We start from the raw sequence: 18055 nt of genomic DNA, 5'->3' as shown, positions 1-18055 counted from the left end.
GTGCTTCCCTAATAAACCCTGTAATCTGTGAGTTCTGTGTGGCCACTGCAGCGAATTATCGAACCCAGGAGAGAGGTGGTAGGTGCTTTGGGAGGAACGGTTGGTGAAAGGGCTGGAGGGAGGCAGCATGTTTGGCCTTGCAGTAATAGGCCTTGGGTTACTGCTGTCTTCCTCTTGTGAGATTTAGAGGAGGTCAGAACATGTGGCCTCCTTGCCGTTTTTGCACTGTTTCACAGGAAAGATGAGGCAGTTTGCTTTTGTAAAGATTTACGGCCTTAGAAACCGTATACACGACAATTCTACTCTGTCCTACAAGGTTTTATGAGTCAGAAATGACTCGTGGGCAGTGGTTTTTACGTTTTCAAAAAATTCTCAGGCAGTGCTTGGCCAGGGCATTCTCCATGGGCCATTCTGAATAATATACTGGAGGCCTCGCCAACAAACAGACCACACAAGGGATGGCAGTCCACTGGCCAGAGAACACCTTTTTGCATTCATCCCTGATGTCTCGGGCTGGCCATGGAGAGCACGGGGAGATGGCAGGCAGAGGGAGGCCGACCAAGGGCCTGAAGATGCCAAGGTTGTCCAAGGGGGAATGTGGGAAAGCGGGGAGAGGAAAGGAGGCTGCATGGGGCTGTGAGGTGCCAGCATGGCCAGAGAACAAGTGGTGTTCCCACCTAAGGTAGGTGGTGGAAGGCAGCAGGTGAAAGATAAGCTGGGTCCTTGGCCACAGCAGATGGGCAGGCAATAGCCAACCACCACCACCATCCCCCCCACCCCCAACCCTCTCACCCCCAACCCCCACTGGCTCCACAGTGGGCAAAATGTGGTGGGGAAGGGAGGCATGCTGCACCACACTTAGCCCAGGACACACCTGGGGCGCACAATGGGTGCTGCGCAAAGTGGGGACAGACAGGGCATATCCTTCAACTCTCACATGACACTGATTTGACATAATGACCTGGTCTTTGGAACCTAACCATGTTGATAAGTGAAGAGTGGATATGTATGTATGTTTTTACAACAAAAAAAAAGAATCAGTTACAGAGAAAAAATGTATCATTTAGAGATACATACTACAATGTATATACAGAAAAAAATGGTATGTCCGGGATTTATTTTAAAATAATACAGAGGGTAAAGGGAAGAATGGATGGAGTATAGATAGGGCAGGACTGGCCATGGGTTGATGGCTTGAGGTAGAGAGATGGGTATATAGACCTATCTGTCAAGTTGATCATAACTCATGACAATGCCATGCATGTCAGCTCACAGTAGAACTGTGCTCCATAAAGTTTTCAATCGCTAATTTTTCAGGAGATTCCCAGGCCTTTCTTCCAAAGCACCTCTGGATGGACTCAAACCTCCAAACCTTTGGTTAGCAGCTGAATGCACTAACTATTCACACCACCCAAGGATGCCAATGGCTACGTTAAAAAAAAAAAAAAAAAAACCAAACCCATTGCCTTTGAGTCAATTCCAACTCATAGTGACCCTACTGGGTTTCCAAGGCAGTTAATCTTTATGGAAGTAAATTGCCCCATCTTCTTTCCATGGAGCGGCTGGTAGGTTTGAACCACCAACCTTCTAGTCAGCAGTCAAATGCCTTAGACATCACACTACCAGAGCTCCTTAATGGATATATCCAAAAAACCAAACTCACTGCCGTCAAGTCAGATCCAACTCATAGCAACCTCTCCTTGGGTTTCCGAGGTTGTATCACTACAGAAGTAGACTGCCCAATCTACCTTCCAAGGAGCTGCTTTGAACCGCCAACCCTCTGGTTAGCAGTCAAATGCCTTAGGCACTATGCCACCAGAGGTTCATTGTTTTAGTCTGTTCACATTGTGAAGGTTCAAAATTCTCTTTAATAAAAGGTTTAAAAGATTTTTCCCCCTTATTCACAATAATATTCATAACAAGCCCTCCCAAGCAACATTTTTAGGAATGTAAATGGCAATAACGTTTGGAAAGTAATTAGGCTCTACCTGTGAAAATCACCCTTTGACACAGTAACGCCACTTCTGGGACCATAATTCAGAAATGAAAACTCCATTATGAAGAGACATATGTGTACAAAGAAGTTCACTGTAGCACTGTTTATAGTGGAGGGAAAAAAAAGAGACAATATGAATAGTCATCAACAGAGGAGGACATAGCCAGACTGTAAGATAGTTTTCAGCTTTTAAAAAGAATATGAGATGATAAAAATAGCTAACACATACAGTGTTACTATAAGCAAATGCCGGTCTAGGTACCTAAAAATACTAATACACACCAGGTATGTAGTAGAGCTCACAAGGGAGAAGGCTATAGTCATCTCTTGGTCACAGCCAGCTACCCAGAGGGAGCGAACAGTTGGACCTGTGGGCTCAGGACCATAGTCGCAAGGGACATCAAGCTCAACTCGCATAAATATACTACTCAAAAACATTGTTCCACATCCTACTTTGGCAAATAGCAACTGGGATCTTAAAAGCTTACAAGCGGCCATCTAGATGCAACACTGGGTCTCTCCTCATCCAGAGCAAAGAAGAATGAAGAAAACCAAAGACACACGGAAACAATTAGTCCAAGTGACTGCTACACCATGCAATCCTCAGCCTATACAACTATGGGACCAAAAAAACTAGGTGGTGTCTAGCTACCACTGTCAACTACTCAGAGGGGGATCTATGTAGGAGATCAATCCTGGACAGAGTGGGAGAACAATGTGGAACAAAACTCCAAATCATTTTAAAAAAAAATGGTGGAGGGGAGCAGGTTTGCTGGTCTGATAGAACCTGATGGAACCACTGAGACTATGGCCCCTAGCTGCCTTTTAGGTCTGGAACTCAACCCACTCCTGTGGCTTCCAGCCAAACAAAAGACAGGCACAAGAGGTGAACATTTACCTGAGGTAGATAAACTCCTTGGAGAGATCAATCATGGGAGAATAGAAGGGCTGTGTATGCATAGGGAGACAGCTCAGGGGGCAGGAGTGCATGGGAGGGAAGGACACAGGGAAGAGGTAACTATGGGGAGGAAGTGGGAGGGGAACTGTTGCTTTGTGGTAAACTGTAGTCAATGTCATGAGACAAAGTATATGTGAGCTGCTGTATGGAAAGTCAATTTGCTCTGTAAACTTTCACCCAAATCACAATAAAAATTTTGAAAAGTAAATACACATACCCCCCCCCCAAAAAATACATACATATACTCCTCACAATAACTTTACAATTATGATGTCTAGTTTACAGAGGAGAAAATGGAAGCCTAGAGAGGCTCAGACTTACATAGCATCATTCAACATTAATGAATGATAAGAGTTGGGATTTGAATCCAGACAGTTTGGCTTCAAACTCCATGCTCTCAATCACTACCCCAGACTGCCTCTCTCTGCATGCACTGAACTGGCAGAGGTATACATAATATAGTAAGTTAAAAATGCACAGAGTAATAGCACAGTCCAATCCAATTTCTCTCTCTCTCTCTCTCTGTGTATGTATATATGAACTCCAACTCTATATGAGTTATATGTAAATGTATACACACCTGAGAAAGATACATTAGGAAATACCAAACTGTTAATATTGGTTACCTCAGAAAGTCAGGACTAAAGTAGAGTGTAAGGTCATTAACCCTGTCCTACTACCTCTGAATTACCTGACTTATTTCTAATGAGAATGTATTACTTTTTTTTATTTTTCTTTCTTTATTTTTTATTGTGATTTGGGTGAAAGTTTACAGAGCAAATTCACTTTCCATACAGCAGTTCACACACACATTGTCTCTTGACATTGACTATAATTTACCCCAATGCAACAGCTCCCCTCCCACTTCCTCCCAATAGTTACCTCTTCCTTGTGTCCATCCCTCCATGCACTCCTGCCCCCTGAACTGCCTCCCTGTGCATGAAAGCCCTTCTTTCTCCCATGATTTTTCTCTACAAGGAGTGTATCTACCTCAGGTACATGTTCAACTCTTATGCCTGTCTTTTGTTTGGCTGGAAGCCATAGGTGTGGGTTTAATTCTAGACCTGAAGGGCAGCTAGGGACCATAGTCTCAGTGGTTCTATCAGGCTCTATCAGACCAGCAAACCTGGTCCCCTTTTTTTTTTCCAAATGATTTTGAGGTATGTTTCACATTGTTCTCCCACTCTGTCCAGGATCTCCTACATAGATCCCCCTCCGAGTTGTTGACAGTGGTAGCAGGGCATAATCTAGTTCTGGTCTCATAGTTGTATATGCTGAGGACTGCATGGTGTACCAGTCATGAGGACTAATTGTTTCCATGAATCTTTGGTTTCCCTCATTCTTCTTTGCTCTGGACGAGGAGAGACCCATCGTTGCACCTAGAAGGTTTCTTGCAAGCTTTTAAGATCCCAGTCACTACTCGCCAAAGTGGGAGGTGGAACAATGTTTTGTGCAGTATATATGCCAATTGAGCTTGATGTCCCCTGTGACTATGGTCCCCAGCCCACAGGTTCAACTACTAACTAGGTCCCTCTGGGTCACTGGCTGTGACCAAGAAGTGACTATAACCTTAACCCTTGTCAGCTCTACTATACCCCTGGGAAGAGAATACATTACTTTTTTATTGACAAAAACCATCTAATGAAATATAAAAAGACGAGTCAAAGATAGAAAATTATGGTCAGTACAGTCTTCTTCTCCCATACCCAATCCCAATGAGCAGGAACAGATTTAGATTAAATAAAAAAGATTAAAAAAAATATCACTTCTAAAAATGCAAATGGTGGAGGCCCTGGTTGGAGAAGGAATAATGGTTGACAGGAACATGAGGCCACAGAAGCTCTGAATCATAAATAGGATGACAGAAGGGACACTGGACTAGCCAAGTAGGGAAAGGGAGGAAAAAGTTAACTACAACGAAGTTACTGGGGAGCACAAATGGTTTGTGCCTGACTGCTAATCTAAAGGTTATTGGTTTGAACCCACCCAGCAGTTCTACAGAAGAAAAGGTCTGGCGATCTGCTTAAAATTATAGCCAAGATGCTGATTCCTTAAAAAGTTGGAACCAGAAATGCCATTTGATCCAGCAATCCCACTACTAGACATATATCCTGAAGAAGTGAGAGCTGGTGCATGAAGAGATATATGCACACCCATGTTCACTGCAGCACTATTCACAACAGCAAAGAGATGGAAACAACCTAAGGGCCCATCAACGGAAGAATGGATAACCAAACTATGGTACATACACACAACAGAATAATTTGCAACACTAAAGAATAATGAAGAATCTGTGAAACACCTCACAATGTGGGTAAACTTGAAGGACATTATGCTAAGTGAAATAAGTCAATCACAGAGGAACAAATACTGTATCAGTTCACTATTGTAAAAAGTCAAGGCAAGGTTTACACATGGAAGCAAACTTTGTTGGTTACCAGGGAGGGCAGGGGAGGGAAAACCGTTAGATAAGAGATATATAATGATTTGGGTAAAGATAAAAGACAACATACCAAAAGTAAATGATCAGGACAATTAACACTAAGGAAAAGGAAGATATAGAGAAGTGCGTAAGAGGTATAGCCAACAAAGGTGAATACTTTTACATACACAGTACTGCATTATCAGTAATAACAAACATTAATCTACAGATGGCTACATAAGTAGACAAGCAAAATGACCAGGTATGGGTAGGCACAAAAAAAAAAAAAAAAGTTTGGCAAACAATATTTCTACATACTTATTTCTATGTGCTCTGAGAATGTCCATATATGAAGAGCTAACAGAGGGTAAAGTTATGATAACTTCTTAGCCACATCCAAGTATCTTGAGGGAGGGAGTCACTGTGTCTATGGACTTGGGACCATAGTCATAGGGGACATCAAGCTCAATTGGCATAACATGCTACACAAAAACATTGTTCTACATCCTACTTTGGTGTGACTGAGGTCTTAACAGCTTGCGAGATCTAAGATGTAATAACTGGTCTCCTTGCCTGGATCAAAAAGAATGAAAAAAATCAAAGACAAATGGCAACAATTAGTCCAAGGGACTAGTAGGCCATGGGAACCTCAGCCTACATGACCCTGAGACCAGAAGAACTAGATGATGCCTGGCTACCACTGCTAACCATTCAGAAAGGAATCAAATTTGGAGATCCTGGATATAGAGTGGGAGAAAAATGTGAAACAAAACTCAGAATTATAAAAAAGACTAGGTTTACTGGTCTGATACAGACTTGTGAGACCCCTCAGACAATGGCGACTAGTAACCCTTTGGGCCTGGAATTGAACTCAATCCTGTGGCTTAACTTCCAATCAAACAATAGACAGGTCTACAAGGTGAACAACTATACTGAGGAAATACATTCCTTAGAATAATCAACCATGGGAGATCAGAAGGGTAGCATTTGCACACGGATATAGCTCAGCTGGCAGGAATGCATAGGAAAGAAAGACACAGGGAAGAAGGGGGAAGGAGAGCTGAGCTGTCACATTGTGGAGACTGCAATCAATGCCACAAACAAAATGTGTATGAACTTTTGAATGGAAAACGAATTTTCTCTGTAGGACAATTTTTTAAAAATTAAAAAAAAAAAAAAAATTACAGCAAAAAAAATTCTATTAAGCAGTCCTACTCTGTAACACGTGGGGCTGTAAGAGTCAGAATTGACTCAACCACAACTAACAAAAACTAAAAGATAATGATGGGCAAAACCAACTATCAACACAGTTTGGGCCAGCTGCTATGGCAGTGCTGTGTAAATGGACAAGCTGATCATATTCCAGAAGGTAATTTACACACGAAGTATTATAAATCAAATCAAAGCCTTATGAAGAGACAATCCTCCCATGGATCTGAAGAGGTAACATTCCAGGCACTCACAAAAATCCCCAAGGACTCACATGGATATAATGGACCATGGCAGAGAAAAGTGGCTTATTTAAGGAAAAGTTTCATTGAGGGAACTGAATTTAAATTGGACCTTGAAAAATGAGAAATTAAGCACAAGAAAACAGCAAAAGCAAAGATGCAAAAGTGAGAAAACACAAGGTGTAACTTGGAACAAAAGGAATCAAACACTATCTCTTAAACAGATGTCTTAGGAAACGAGAGGTAAAATGGAAAGACAGGTTAAGAGGAGTCAAAACTGTCAGATGAAAGGATTTTATCTAGGGGGACAGTGTGAGGTGATGGTTGTTGTTATGTGCCGTTGAGTCAGCCCTGACTCATAGCAACCCCTCCTTGAGTTTCCGAGGTGGTATCACTACGGAAATAGAATGCCCAATCTTCCTTCTGAGGAGTGGCTGGTGGGTTTGAAGAGCCAGCCTTCTAGTTAGCAGTCAAATGCCTTAGGCACTATGCTACCAGAGCTCCTGCGGTGATGGTTAAGAGAATCAATTTACTGCTTAACCTTTCTAACCAACACTTCTCTGTCAGTTTCTGATACCGCAGTGGCTTGCCAAGAATACCAGAAAGATGTTTACCTGTGTCTTATTGACCATCCAAAGGCACTCATCTGTGTGGATCATAACAATTTATGGATAACATTGTGAAGAATGGGAATTCCAGAACACTTAATTGTACTCATGAGGAACCTATATACAGATAGACCAAAAGGCTGTCATTCAAACAGAACAAAGGGACAGTGCTTGGTTTAAAATCAAGAAAGGTTGTGTGTCAGGTTGTATCCTTTCACCATACTTATTCAATTGGTATGTTGAACAAATAATATGAGAAGCTGGACTATATGAAGAACTTGGCACCAACATTGGAGGAAGACTCATTAACAACTGTGCAGATGACACAACCTTATTTGCTGAAAAGTAGAGAAGACTTGAACCACTTACTGATGAAGATCAAAGACTACAGCCTTCAGTATGGATTACACTTCAACATAAAAATCCTCAAAACTGGACCAATAAGGCACATCACAATAAATGGAGAAAAAATTGAAGTTGTCAGGGATTTCATTTCACTTGCATTCACAATCAAAACCCATGGAACCAGCAAGTCAAGAAATCAGACAAGGAGACTTCTGGTAAGATGGCAGAATAGACAGACAAGCTACACAGACCCTCTTCAACAAAGAAAAGAGAAACCAACTGACACAGATAGAGAAGATAATCCTGGAGCCCTGAGCTTTGAAAGGAAGGATATAGAAGTGGATTAAACACCAACTAGCAGAAGAGGTTAGGCAATCCTACTTCCATAGTGATACTGCCTGGGAAACCCAAGGAGGGGTCGCTATGAGTCGGGGCCGACTCGACGGCAAATAACAACAACAACAACAGCAGAAGAACTGAATGAACACAGTGAATAAGGAGACAAACAGAACTGTGGACTGTCAACTATCCTAACAGCCTGGCCAGTTTGAATATTTACAAGTGGTATTAGGACCGCTCGCCAAGGGCTGCATGGACAACTGCACTGGTGACTGACGACTAAAACAGGAAACAACAAAGAAAGAGACAAACTGAGCTGTGGACTTTCAGCTATATAGAGGGCACAACCACTATGAATATCTACCAGCAGTACAGCCATTCTGGATATCTAAAGCAGCAGCATTCGGATCCCAGGGATCTGAGCCCAAGCCCCACTTACTGAGGATAGCAAGGGCAACCACACTGGAGGCGACAACTGGAAAGGTATGTTATTTCTTGTTACTATCACACCCCACACCTTGTTGGTGAACAAAGGTGTGGCCATCCACCACCTCCACCCACCTTCTGGGCGAACAGGAATTCCATCTGTGTGCTCTGATATAGCCTGAGTGCCATAACCCCCCCACCCTGCCCCTAGATTTCTGTGGCTTTTTTTATTTGTTTGTTTTTAAATTAGTCTTTTTTTCTTCCTTTTTGTTTTTATTCTTTCTTTTTCTCTTCCTGGGTTCTAGTTTTTTGTTTCTTACCTCTTCCCTTTTCCTGGTTCTCATCTTTTTTCTTATGTTTGGTTCTTCCCAGTCCCTGTTTTTCTTGTTGTGGTCTTCTCAGTTTGTCCTTTGTTATTCTTCTACTCTAGCTCTTTTCTCTTATCACGCCCCCCAGTTACTGTGGGTTTTCTTTTTCTCTTTTTCGTTTTAAAGTATTTCTTTAAATATTTCTTCTCATTTATTACCTTTTTTTTCCCCTCCTTCTTTTTGGTGATTGTGCCTGTGTGTTCCTGTAGTGTAGTAAATTACTTAGTGTAGCATTTCTACCCATAAGTCTTTGTAAACTCCAAGGTGGGATTTTCTATGAGCAACTGAGGAGCTCCTGATTGCTGAAGTTGTCCACCTGGGTTATTTCTGTTGGGCATGGCACAATACAATGTTCTGGGAGGTTCCCACTCTCTCTCACGTGCTTAGAGTTCTGATGCTATGATTGGCTAGTTTGGCCACTCTGCCAAGCTCAAAAGGAGGCCTCCTAGAGGCAGAACGCTCCCTGACTGCTGGTTGAGGAAGACGTGCTGCTGAAAGAGATGCGCGCTGATGGGAAAGAGATGCAAGAGACACGTATTGCTGAGTGAGACATCGAGGGACCAACACTGCTGGGAAAGAGACTGTGAGAGACTGTTGGCTGAGGGACAGTGGGTGGGAGAGAGACTAAGCATTTTTCCTTAACTAGATTTGTAGCCTGTGGCGCTTCCCTAATAAACCCCATAATCTGTGAGCTCTGTGTGGCCACTGTAGCAAATTATCAAACCCAGGAGAGAGGTGGTGGGTGCTTTGGGAGGAACGGTTGGAGAAAGGGCTGGAGGGAGGCAGCATGTCTGGCCTCCCAGGAATAGGCCTTGGGCTATTGATGGTGATTCTGTCTTCCTCTTGTGGGATTAGAAGAGGTAGGAACATGTGGCCTCCTTGCCGTTTTAGCAGTGTGTGTATGTGTTTATTGTTTTTGTCTGAGTGGGAGACAGTAACTGTGCTCATATGGCCCAAAAATACCCACACTTCCTGCAGCCCCACCTACTAAGGACCACTACTTCCTTCTGCACCAACTGGCCAATGACAGACAACAACCAATACGAGCCTGACTCACCCGAACTGCTCTTCACAAACAGCTAACAGAGATTTGTGTACCCATTCTCATTCACCAGGAAACAGGTGGTGAGTATATAACTGTTGCCAACTAGTGAATAGTGAACAGAGGAGCATAGTACCCTGTTTACTCAGATATATAAAAACAAAACAAAGGAAAAAAAAATTGGGCAAATCACACCAACATGCAATCACCAATTAAATATAAATACAATGGCATTACAATGTCTCAGACAACAGACATCACAGTTCACACAAAAAAGCAAGAAAAAGTAGTAGAAACTAGGGACCATGATACAGACCCAGAAAATATTGCAGAGGAAGAAGCAGCATTGTAGCTCCCTGAGAAGGAATTCAAAAGAATTATATTTAGGTACTTTCAATGGACTGAGAAACAGGTCAAAGAAAACATTGACAAAATTAGGAAAACACAGACAAAACCCTAGAACGATTTGGGAAGACAATGTAAGAACAAAATGAAAAATTAGAAATGATACAAAATCTACAGATAGAAATCGAGAAGATTAATACTAAAATTTCAGAAACAGATAACACATTGAATGGGCAAAGGAGGAGAATCAAATCAATTGGGAGACAGAATTAGTGAGACTGAAGACAAATACCTCAATACTACTTTTGTAAAGAATCCATCAGAAAAAAGATCAAAACAAAATGAAGAAACCCTAAGATACATATGGGATACCATCAAGAGGAATAATGTACTTGAATCAGAATTCCAGAACAGGAAGAGACAAATAAAACCACAGAGAAAACTGTCAAAGATTTGTTGGAAAAGAATTTTCCTGATATGATGAAAGATGAGAATATATCCATTCAAGAAGTCAAATGAACCCCAAAAAGGAGAGATTCCAAAATAAATTCACCAAGACATATCATTATCAAACATCAAACTCACCAAAACCAAAGACAAAGAAAGAATCCTGAAAACGGCACGGGAAAAACAAAAAGTTACCTACAAAGGGCAACCAAAAGACTAAGCTCTGATTTCTCAGCAGCAACAATACAGGCAAGAAGGCAATGGGATGGTATATATAAAACCCTGAAAGAAAAAATATTTCCAACCAAGGATTACATACACGGCAAAACTGTCCTTCAAATATGATGGTGAAATTAGGACATATCCAGATAAGTAAAAATCAAAGCAAATTGTTATACCAGACCAACCCTGTAAGAGATGGTAAAGGGAGTCATTTGGACAGAGAACCAACAACAGCAAACAACAACCAACCATTAACACACTTGATGACTTAACTCAGAAACCAACCCAGTTATGCAATTATCCAAAGTAAATAAGCCTACAAGATTGTAAACAGGGAATCAAAGACATCGATTAGCAAATGAGGACAAACCAAAAAGCGTGAAAAAAAACTGTGTAGTTACAGAACGTCTAAATGGTGAGGAAGTCAAGACAACTGCAAGACAGAACAGACTGTTCTAAACTTGGGAAAAAAATTATAAATCACAGGTAACCTCAAAGAAAAATTACAAACCTTCACATCAAAATGAAAAAGAGGACAAGCACAAATATTTAGCAAATACAAAAACAGCAATGAAAGTAGTGATAACACAACTCATAAGCAAAACGAGCTCAGCACAGCAAATTATACAAAACAAAGAAATCACTAACACCACAAAAAAACACATAAAAATAATGACAGCAACAAATTCATACTTGTCGATAATTACACTGAATGTCAATGGATTAAATGTACCACTCAAGAGATGGAGAGTTGCAGACTGAATAAGAAAACATAATCCATTGTGGTAGTTCAGTTTGTATGTCAAATTGGCTGGGCCTGGTTGAGTGGTTGGGCAGCTGGATGTAGTATTCCCCATGATGAGACTGGTAATCAACTCCATGGTGGAATCTACTTGGAGCAGCTGAGTAGCTGCCTTAGGGAATGGGGTCTGCTTCCTGTATATAAGCAGAAGCCTTGAGGAATCGTCTCTAGCTTATGGCATGCTTAGACCCGACATGTAACCGTGTCGCTATTCAGCAGCCTGCCATGCTCTGCCAACCTGGGGACTTTCAATGGACTTAAATTAACGGCCTGCCATGTGCTTTGGTAACATCAGGACTGTGCCTTTTTACTTGCCAACCTTGGGCTTGGCAGCCTCAGCAGCCAGCAGCTGTCTGAGTAAAGTGAAGCCTCTAGCTTCAGTGGGCCAGGAGCTAGGAGCAGAGCTGTAGCCCAAGGCTGAAGGGCTTTCACCCAGCCCCTAGAGCCTGGCACTTTGAACTTGGACTTAAAGCCTCCAAACTGTAAGAGAATAAACTGTTTGTTAAGGCCATTCCATTTGTGGTATATTCCTGTCAGAGTGGCACTAGGTAAACAGAACACCCATCAATATGATGTCTACAAGAGATACACCTTAGAGAGAAAGATACAAATAGACTAAAAATCAAAGGTTGGAAAAAGATATATCAAGCAAATGGCAACCATAAAGGAGCAGGAGTGGCAATATTAATTTCTGATAAAATTGACTTTAAGACAAAAACCACCGTAAGAAAGTACATTATCCTCACAACTGGTACACCATGCAATTTCTCAGCCTATACGACTGAGACCAGAAGAACTAGATGGTGCCCAGCTACCACTGTTGACAATTCGGAGGAGGATCTATGTAGGAGATCCTGGATAGAGAGGGAGAACAACGTGGAACAAAACTCAAAATCATTTAAAAAAAAATAAAGGTTTGCTGGTCTGATAGAGCCTGGTGGAACCACTGAGACTATGGTCCCTAGCTGCCCTTCAGGTCTGGAATTGAACCTACACCTGTGGCTTCCAGCCAAACAAAAGACAGGCATATGAGTTGAACATGTACCTGAGGCAGATACACTCCTTGTAGAGAAAAATCATGGGAGAAAGAAAAGCTTTTATGCACAGAGAGACAGTTCAGGGGGCAGGAGTGCATGGAGGGATGGACACAGGAAAGAGGTAACTATTGGGAGGAAGTGGGAGGGGGAGGTGTTGCATTGGGGTAAATTGTCAATGTCAAGAGACAATGTGTATGTGAACTGCTGTATGAAAAGTGAATTTGCTCTGTAAACTTTCACCCAAATTACAATTTAAAAAAAAAAAGGGACATTATATAATCATTAAAGGATCTATTGAACAAGAGGACTTAACCGTAATATGTATCTACACACCCAATGAAAGAGCCCCAAAATACATAAATCAGACTTTAACAGAATTTAGAAGACAAACAGATGACTCTGCAATCATAGTAAGAGACTTTAATACACCATGTTTAATCACAGAACAACTGAAAAGAAACTCAACAAAGACACAGAAGAACTAAACAATACAATCCACCAACTAGACCTTTAAAACATGTACAGAGTACTCCACCCAACAACAGCACAATATACGTTCTTTTCCAGTGCACATGGAACATTTTCCAGGATAGTTCATAGGTTAGGCCACAAAGCATGCCTCAATAAATTTAAAAACATTAAGATACTGCAAAATATCTTCTCAGATCACAGTGCTATAAAATTAGAAATCAACAACAGGAAGATCAATGGAAAAAGAGCAAACACATGGAAACAGTAACACCCTCCTTAGAAATGATTGGGTAATGGAAGAAATAAAAAATGAAATTAAAAAATTACTTGAATCAAATGAGAATGAAAACACAACATACCAAAATCTTTGGGACACAGCAAAAGCAGTGGTCAGAGGGCAATATAGAGCCACAAATGCACACATCAAAAAAGAAGAAACAGCCAAAATCAATGCGTTAACCCAACATCTCCAACAATTAGAAAAAGAGCAGCCAAAAAAAAAAAAAAAAAGTCTACAGTCACCAGAAGAAAATAAATAATAATGAGTGGAGCAGAAACAAATGAAACAGAAAATAGAAAGACAACAGGGAAACTCAACAAGAACAAAAGTTGGTTTTTCGAAAAGATTAATAAAATTGGCAAACTTAAAGGAAAAGAAGGAGAAAATACAAAACACATGAATAACAAACCAACAGAACCAACTGAAATAAAAAGGATAATATTAGGAAACTATGAAGAACTGCACTCCAACAAATTTGAAATCAAGAACAAATGGACAGATGTCTAGAAACATACTAATTACCTAAACCAATAACAGACTGATTTGGACAATCTGAATTGACCTGTTACAAAAGAAGATATTGAACAGGTCACAAAAAATTATCAACAACAAAAAAAAACCCTAACCCAGATGGTTTCACTGGAGAATTCTACCAAAAATTCAGAGAACTAATACCAATCTTACTCAAAGTATTCCAGAACATAGAAAAGGACAGATTCTTCCCAAATTCATTTTATGAAGCAACCATAATCTTGAAACCAAACCAAGCAAAGACATCACTAAGAAGAACACTACAGACCAATATCCCTCATGAATATGGTCGCAAAAATCTTCAACAAAATTGCAGTCAATAGACTTCAACCACATATCAAAAAAAATAATAATAATACATTATGACCAAATGGGGTTCATACCAGGTAGGCAAGGATGGTTCAATATTAGAAAAACTATCAGCGTCATCCATCACATAAGTAAAAGAAAAGAACCACGTGATCCTATCAATAGATGCAGAAAAGGCACTTGATAAAATCCAACACCCATTCCTGATAAAAACTCTCAGCAAAACAGGAATACAAGGGAAATTCCTAAACATAGTAAAGGGCATATAGACAAAACAACCAACCTTATTCTCGATGGAGAGAGACTGAAATCATTCCCCTTGCGAACCAGACAAAGATATCCTCTATCACCACTTCTATTCAACATTATATTGGAAGTTCAAGCCAGGGCAGTAAGGCAAGAAAAGGAAATAAAAGACATCCAAATTGGTAAGAAAAGTAAAACTACTCCTATTTGCAGATGATATAATCCTATACAGAGAAAATGCAAGAGACTCAGCAAAGAAACTACTGGAACTTATTGAGAAATTTAGCATAGTGGCAGGATACATGATCAACATACAAACATCAGTTGGATTCCTCTACACCAAAAATGAGATTGCTGAAAAAGAAATCATTACCAATTACAATAGCTACCAAAAAAAAAATAATAAAATATCTGGGAATAAATCTTACTAGGGACACAAAAGACATTTACAAGAAAACATAAGAGATCTACATAAATGGAAGAACATACCATGCTCATGGACAGGAAGATTGAGCATTATGAAAATGTCAATACCAACTCAAAACAATCTATACATTCAATGCAATCCCAATCCAGATCCCATCAACATTCTTCAAAAGATATGGAAAAACCAATCACTAATTTTACATGGAAACAATGGAGACTTCAGATAAGCAAAGCACTACTATGAACAACCACAAAGTAGGAGGTCTCTCACTCCCTGATCTCAAAACCTATTATATAGCCACAGTAGTAGTCAAAACAGCCTGGTATTGGTACAACAGACACATAGACCAGTGGAAGAGAACTGAGAACCCAGAAATAGATCCAACGACCTATGGTCAGCTGACCTTTTGACAAAGGACCAAAATCCATTAAATGGGGAAGAGAGAGTCTCTTTAACAAATAGTGTTGGCAAAAACTGGGTCTATTTGCAGAAAAATGAAGTAAGGTCCATAACTCACACCATACACAAAAACTAACTTCAGATGAATCAAAGACTTAAATGTGAAATCTAAAACTATAAACAAAGTTCCTTGAGGAAAAAAAATAGGGCAAATTAAGGAGCCCAAATGCAATCACAAGAACTGGACTCCACAACAAGATACACCATCTGAAAGAAGTATACAACCACGATACAAATGACAGGTTGTATTTCAAAGTGATCCAATGCACAGAGAGAACATCCAATATAGCTACAGAGAGTCTGCTATAGAAAGATCAATGCGTAGATCTCCGTCCTATCACTAGCAATCGGAAAATAATTACACTGTGTGGCTTACATACAGAGAATGACACAATTTGTCTTTACAGTAAACACTACCTAATGCCCATTTTATATTTAGAGATAAACAGATACAATCTGGTTACAGGGTCAGAATTATCTAAGTATAATTATTGAAAATAGTTCACTGGAATTTATTAAGTATGTTTGAGTTTTTATATAATGATTGTTCTAAAAAAAAATTTTAAGAAGTTGGGGAAGAATATTCCTTAAGAATTTATAAGTCTTATTAGGGATGAAGGTCCGAGTGGCACAGTTTGTGCTTAGCTATTAACCTGAAAGTTGCAAATTTGAACCCACCCAACAGATCATGGAAGAAAGACCTGGTGATTTGCTTCCATAAAGACTACAACCAAGAAAATCCTATGGAGCAGTGGTATTCTGTAACACACAGGATTGCTCTGAGTTGGAATCAACTCAACAGCAATGGGTTTATTATGGGTAAAGACATACCTTTGTGTCTTTGAACAACTAAAGTCAACCTTCATCTGATATGAGAGGTAGGAAGAGTATGGTACTTTCTTCCTCAAAAGACAGACATGATTAAGGATACGAAATTTGACTGCTAACCAAAAGGTTGGCAGTCCAAACCCACCAAGCCACTCCATGAAAAGAAGATGGGGCAAGCTACTTCTGTAAAGATTTACCGCTTCAGAAACCCAGTGGGGGTCACTATGAGTCAGAATCAACTCGATGGCAGTGGGTTTGGGTTTTTTTTTTTGGATCTTCTAGAAAGAAGAAGTAAGAGTGTAAGAGATGCAGTCCTAAGATACACAGTTGGAGAAAAGTTAAATATAGGGACTGTAGTAGCATAAAAATAAAATGAAAAAAAAAAAAGTGAAAAATTAACTTACTCTTTTCAATGAGCTGGTCCTGAACTCCTGCCAATGCACTTACTGCCTAAAAGAAAAAGCCACCAATTACTAGAAAAATTATCACAGACCTCAGGTGACCACTTGAAGCAAGGGAGGAAGGGGAAGAGAAAACTCGCAGAAATTGAACTGAGGTCTTCCTCAATAATGGGCCACAACAAGATATACCCCCACCTCACTTACAGCTGCTGAAGTAACTGAGGATTTACTGAAGAGCCGCTCAGCTTCCTTAAACTTCCGGTTCCTCCGATCGTTTTTGCTATTGGAGTTTCTAAAACACAGAAGAAACTCATTATAAGCATCAAGCTATGTCTGTGGTTTAAGCTGGGGATGCCCCAGGGCACATGTAAGGAACTCTTTTTTTCCTACCACCTTCCATAAAGGAATGCCACCTCAACTAAGGGCCATTCACAAGGAAGAATTATCTTCATGTACATTGTTTCTTAGAGAGAATAACATAAAACATTCATTTCATCTGTTTTCAAAATTAATAACAGGGAATATGAAAATCTATTTAATGAAGAATTACAAAAAATATACATCATTTAAGAAGGGAAAGAGAAAGAGAGCAAAGAAAGGAGAAAAGAAAAGCAGGGGAAAGAAAAATGGATTAAAAAGATAAAGAATACAGACAAAGATAAAGCAAAAACAAACTGGGAAACATTTAAAGCAAAACAGATAAAAGATTTATAAAGAAAGGAATACACACACACACACAAGTATGGACAGCCTGCCAAACTGGGACTGACATGCAGATAGCTAAAGAAGTGGAGACCTATAGCTACACTTGAGACACTTATATGCCCACAGGAGACAGACAGACAACCAAGAGATACACCACACACACTGCTAGAATTGGACGTGTGGGAGAATTCAGACAGAGGAGGAGGAATGAATGAAAAAACAGATACACACACACACATATAAAGAGGGGAGTGAGAGTGAGTAGGATAGTAGCATACAGATCTATACTTTCAATCAAGACAAAGAAACAACTTACCTCCCACCCTAAGCAAGGAAAAAGAAACAAAATTAGGGTAATGTGTGGCTGAGAAATAATAAACACACTGATATGGATGAAATAGGTGGGGGAGGGATGTTGGACTTCTGTACACATGATAACAAAGCAAATCACATAAGATGGAATGAGAAAGCCAAGAAAAGCAAGGATTAGGAAGAAAAATAAGAAGGGAAGAAACAAGTTAAGGAACAGTTTATCTATTGAAGGAAATTTTCTTTGTTGGTTACCAGGGGTGGGAGGGGAGGGGAGGGAA

General features: G+C 40.2%; 1 protein-coding gene across 1 annotated transcript in view; it reads right to left on the bottom strand.

The window, feature by feature from the left end:
- MEAF6 (MYST/Esa1 associated factor 6) overlaps positions 1–18055 on the bottom strand; it is a 36456-nt gene that overhangs the window by 10209 nt on the left and 8192 nt on the right. Inside the window, exons 3-4 of the mRNA XM_007947626.2 lie at positions 16965–17052; positions 16764–16809 (exon numbers count right to left, since the gene is read on the bottom strand). Of these exons, the coding sequence (XP_007945817.1) occupies positions 16764–16809; positions 16965–17052 (134 nt within the window). The remainder of the gene's footprint in view (positions 1–16763; positions 16810–16964; positions 17053–18055) is intronic.

The sequence above is a fragment of the Orycteropus afer genome, unplaced genomic scaffold, assembly GCF_000298275.1.
Source record: "Orycteropus afer afer isolate SDZICR_OR568_19922 unplaced genomic scaffold, OryAfe1.0 scaffold00192, whole genome shotgun sequence".
Classification (NCBI taxonomy): Eukaryota; Metazoa; Chordata; class Mammalia; order Tubulidentata; family Orycteropodidae; genus Orycteropus; species Orycteropus afer.
Note: the sequence above shows the minus strand (reverse complement) of the source record. Positions and strands in the feature narration are given on the sequence as shown.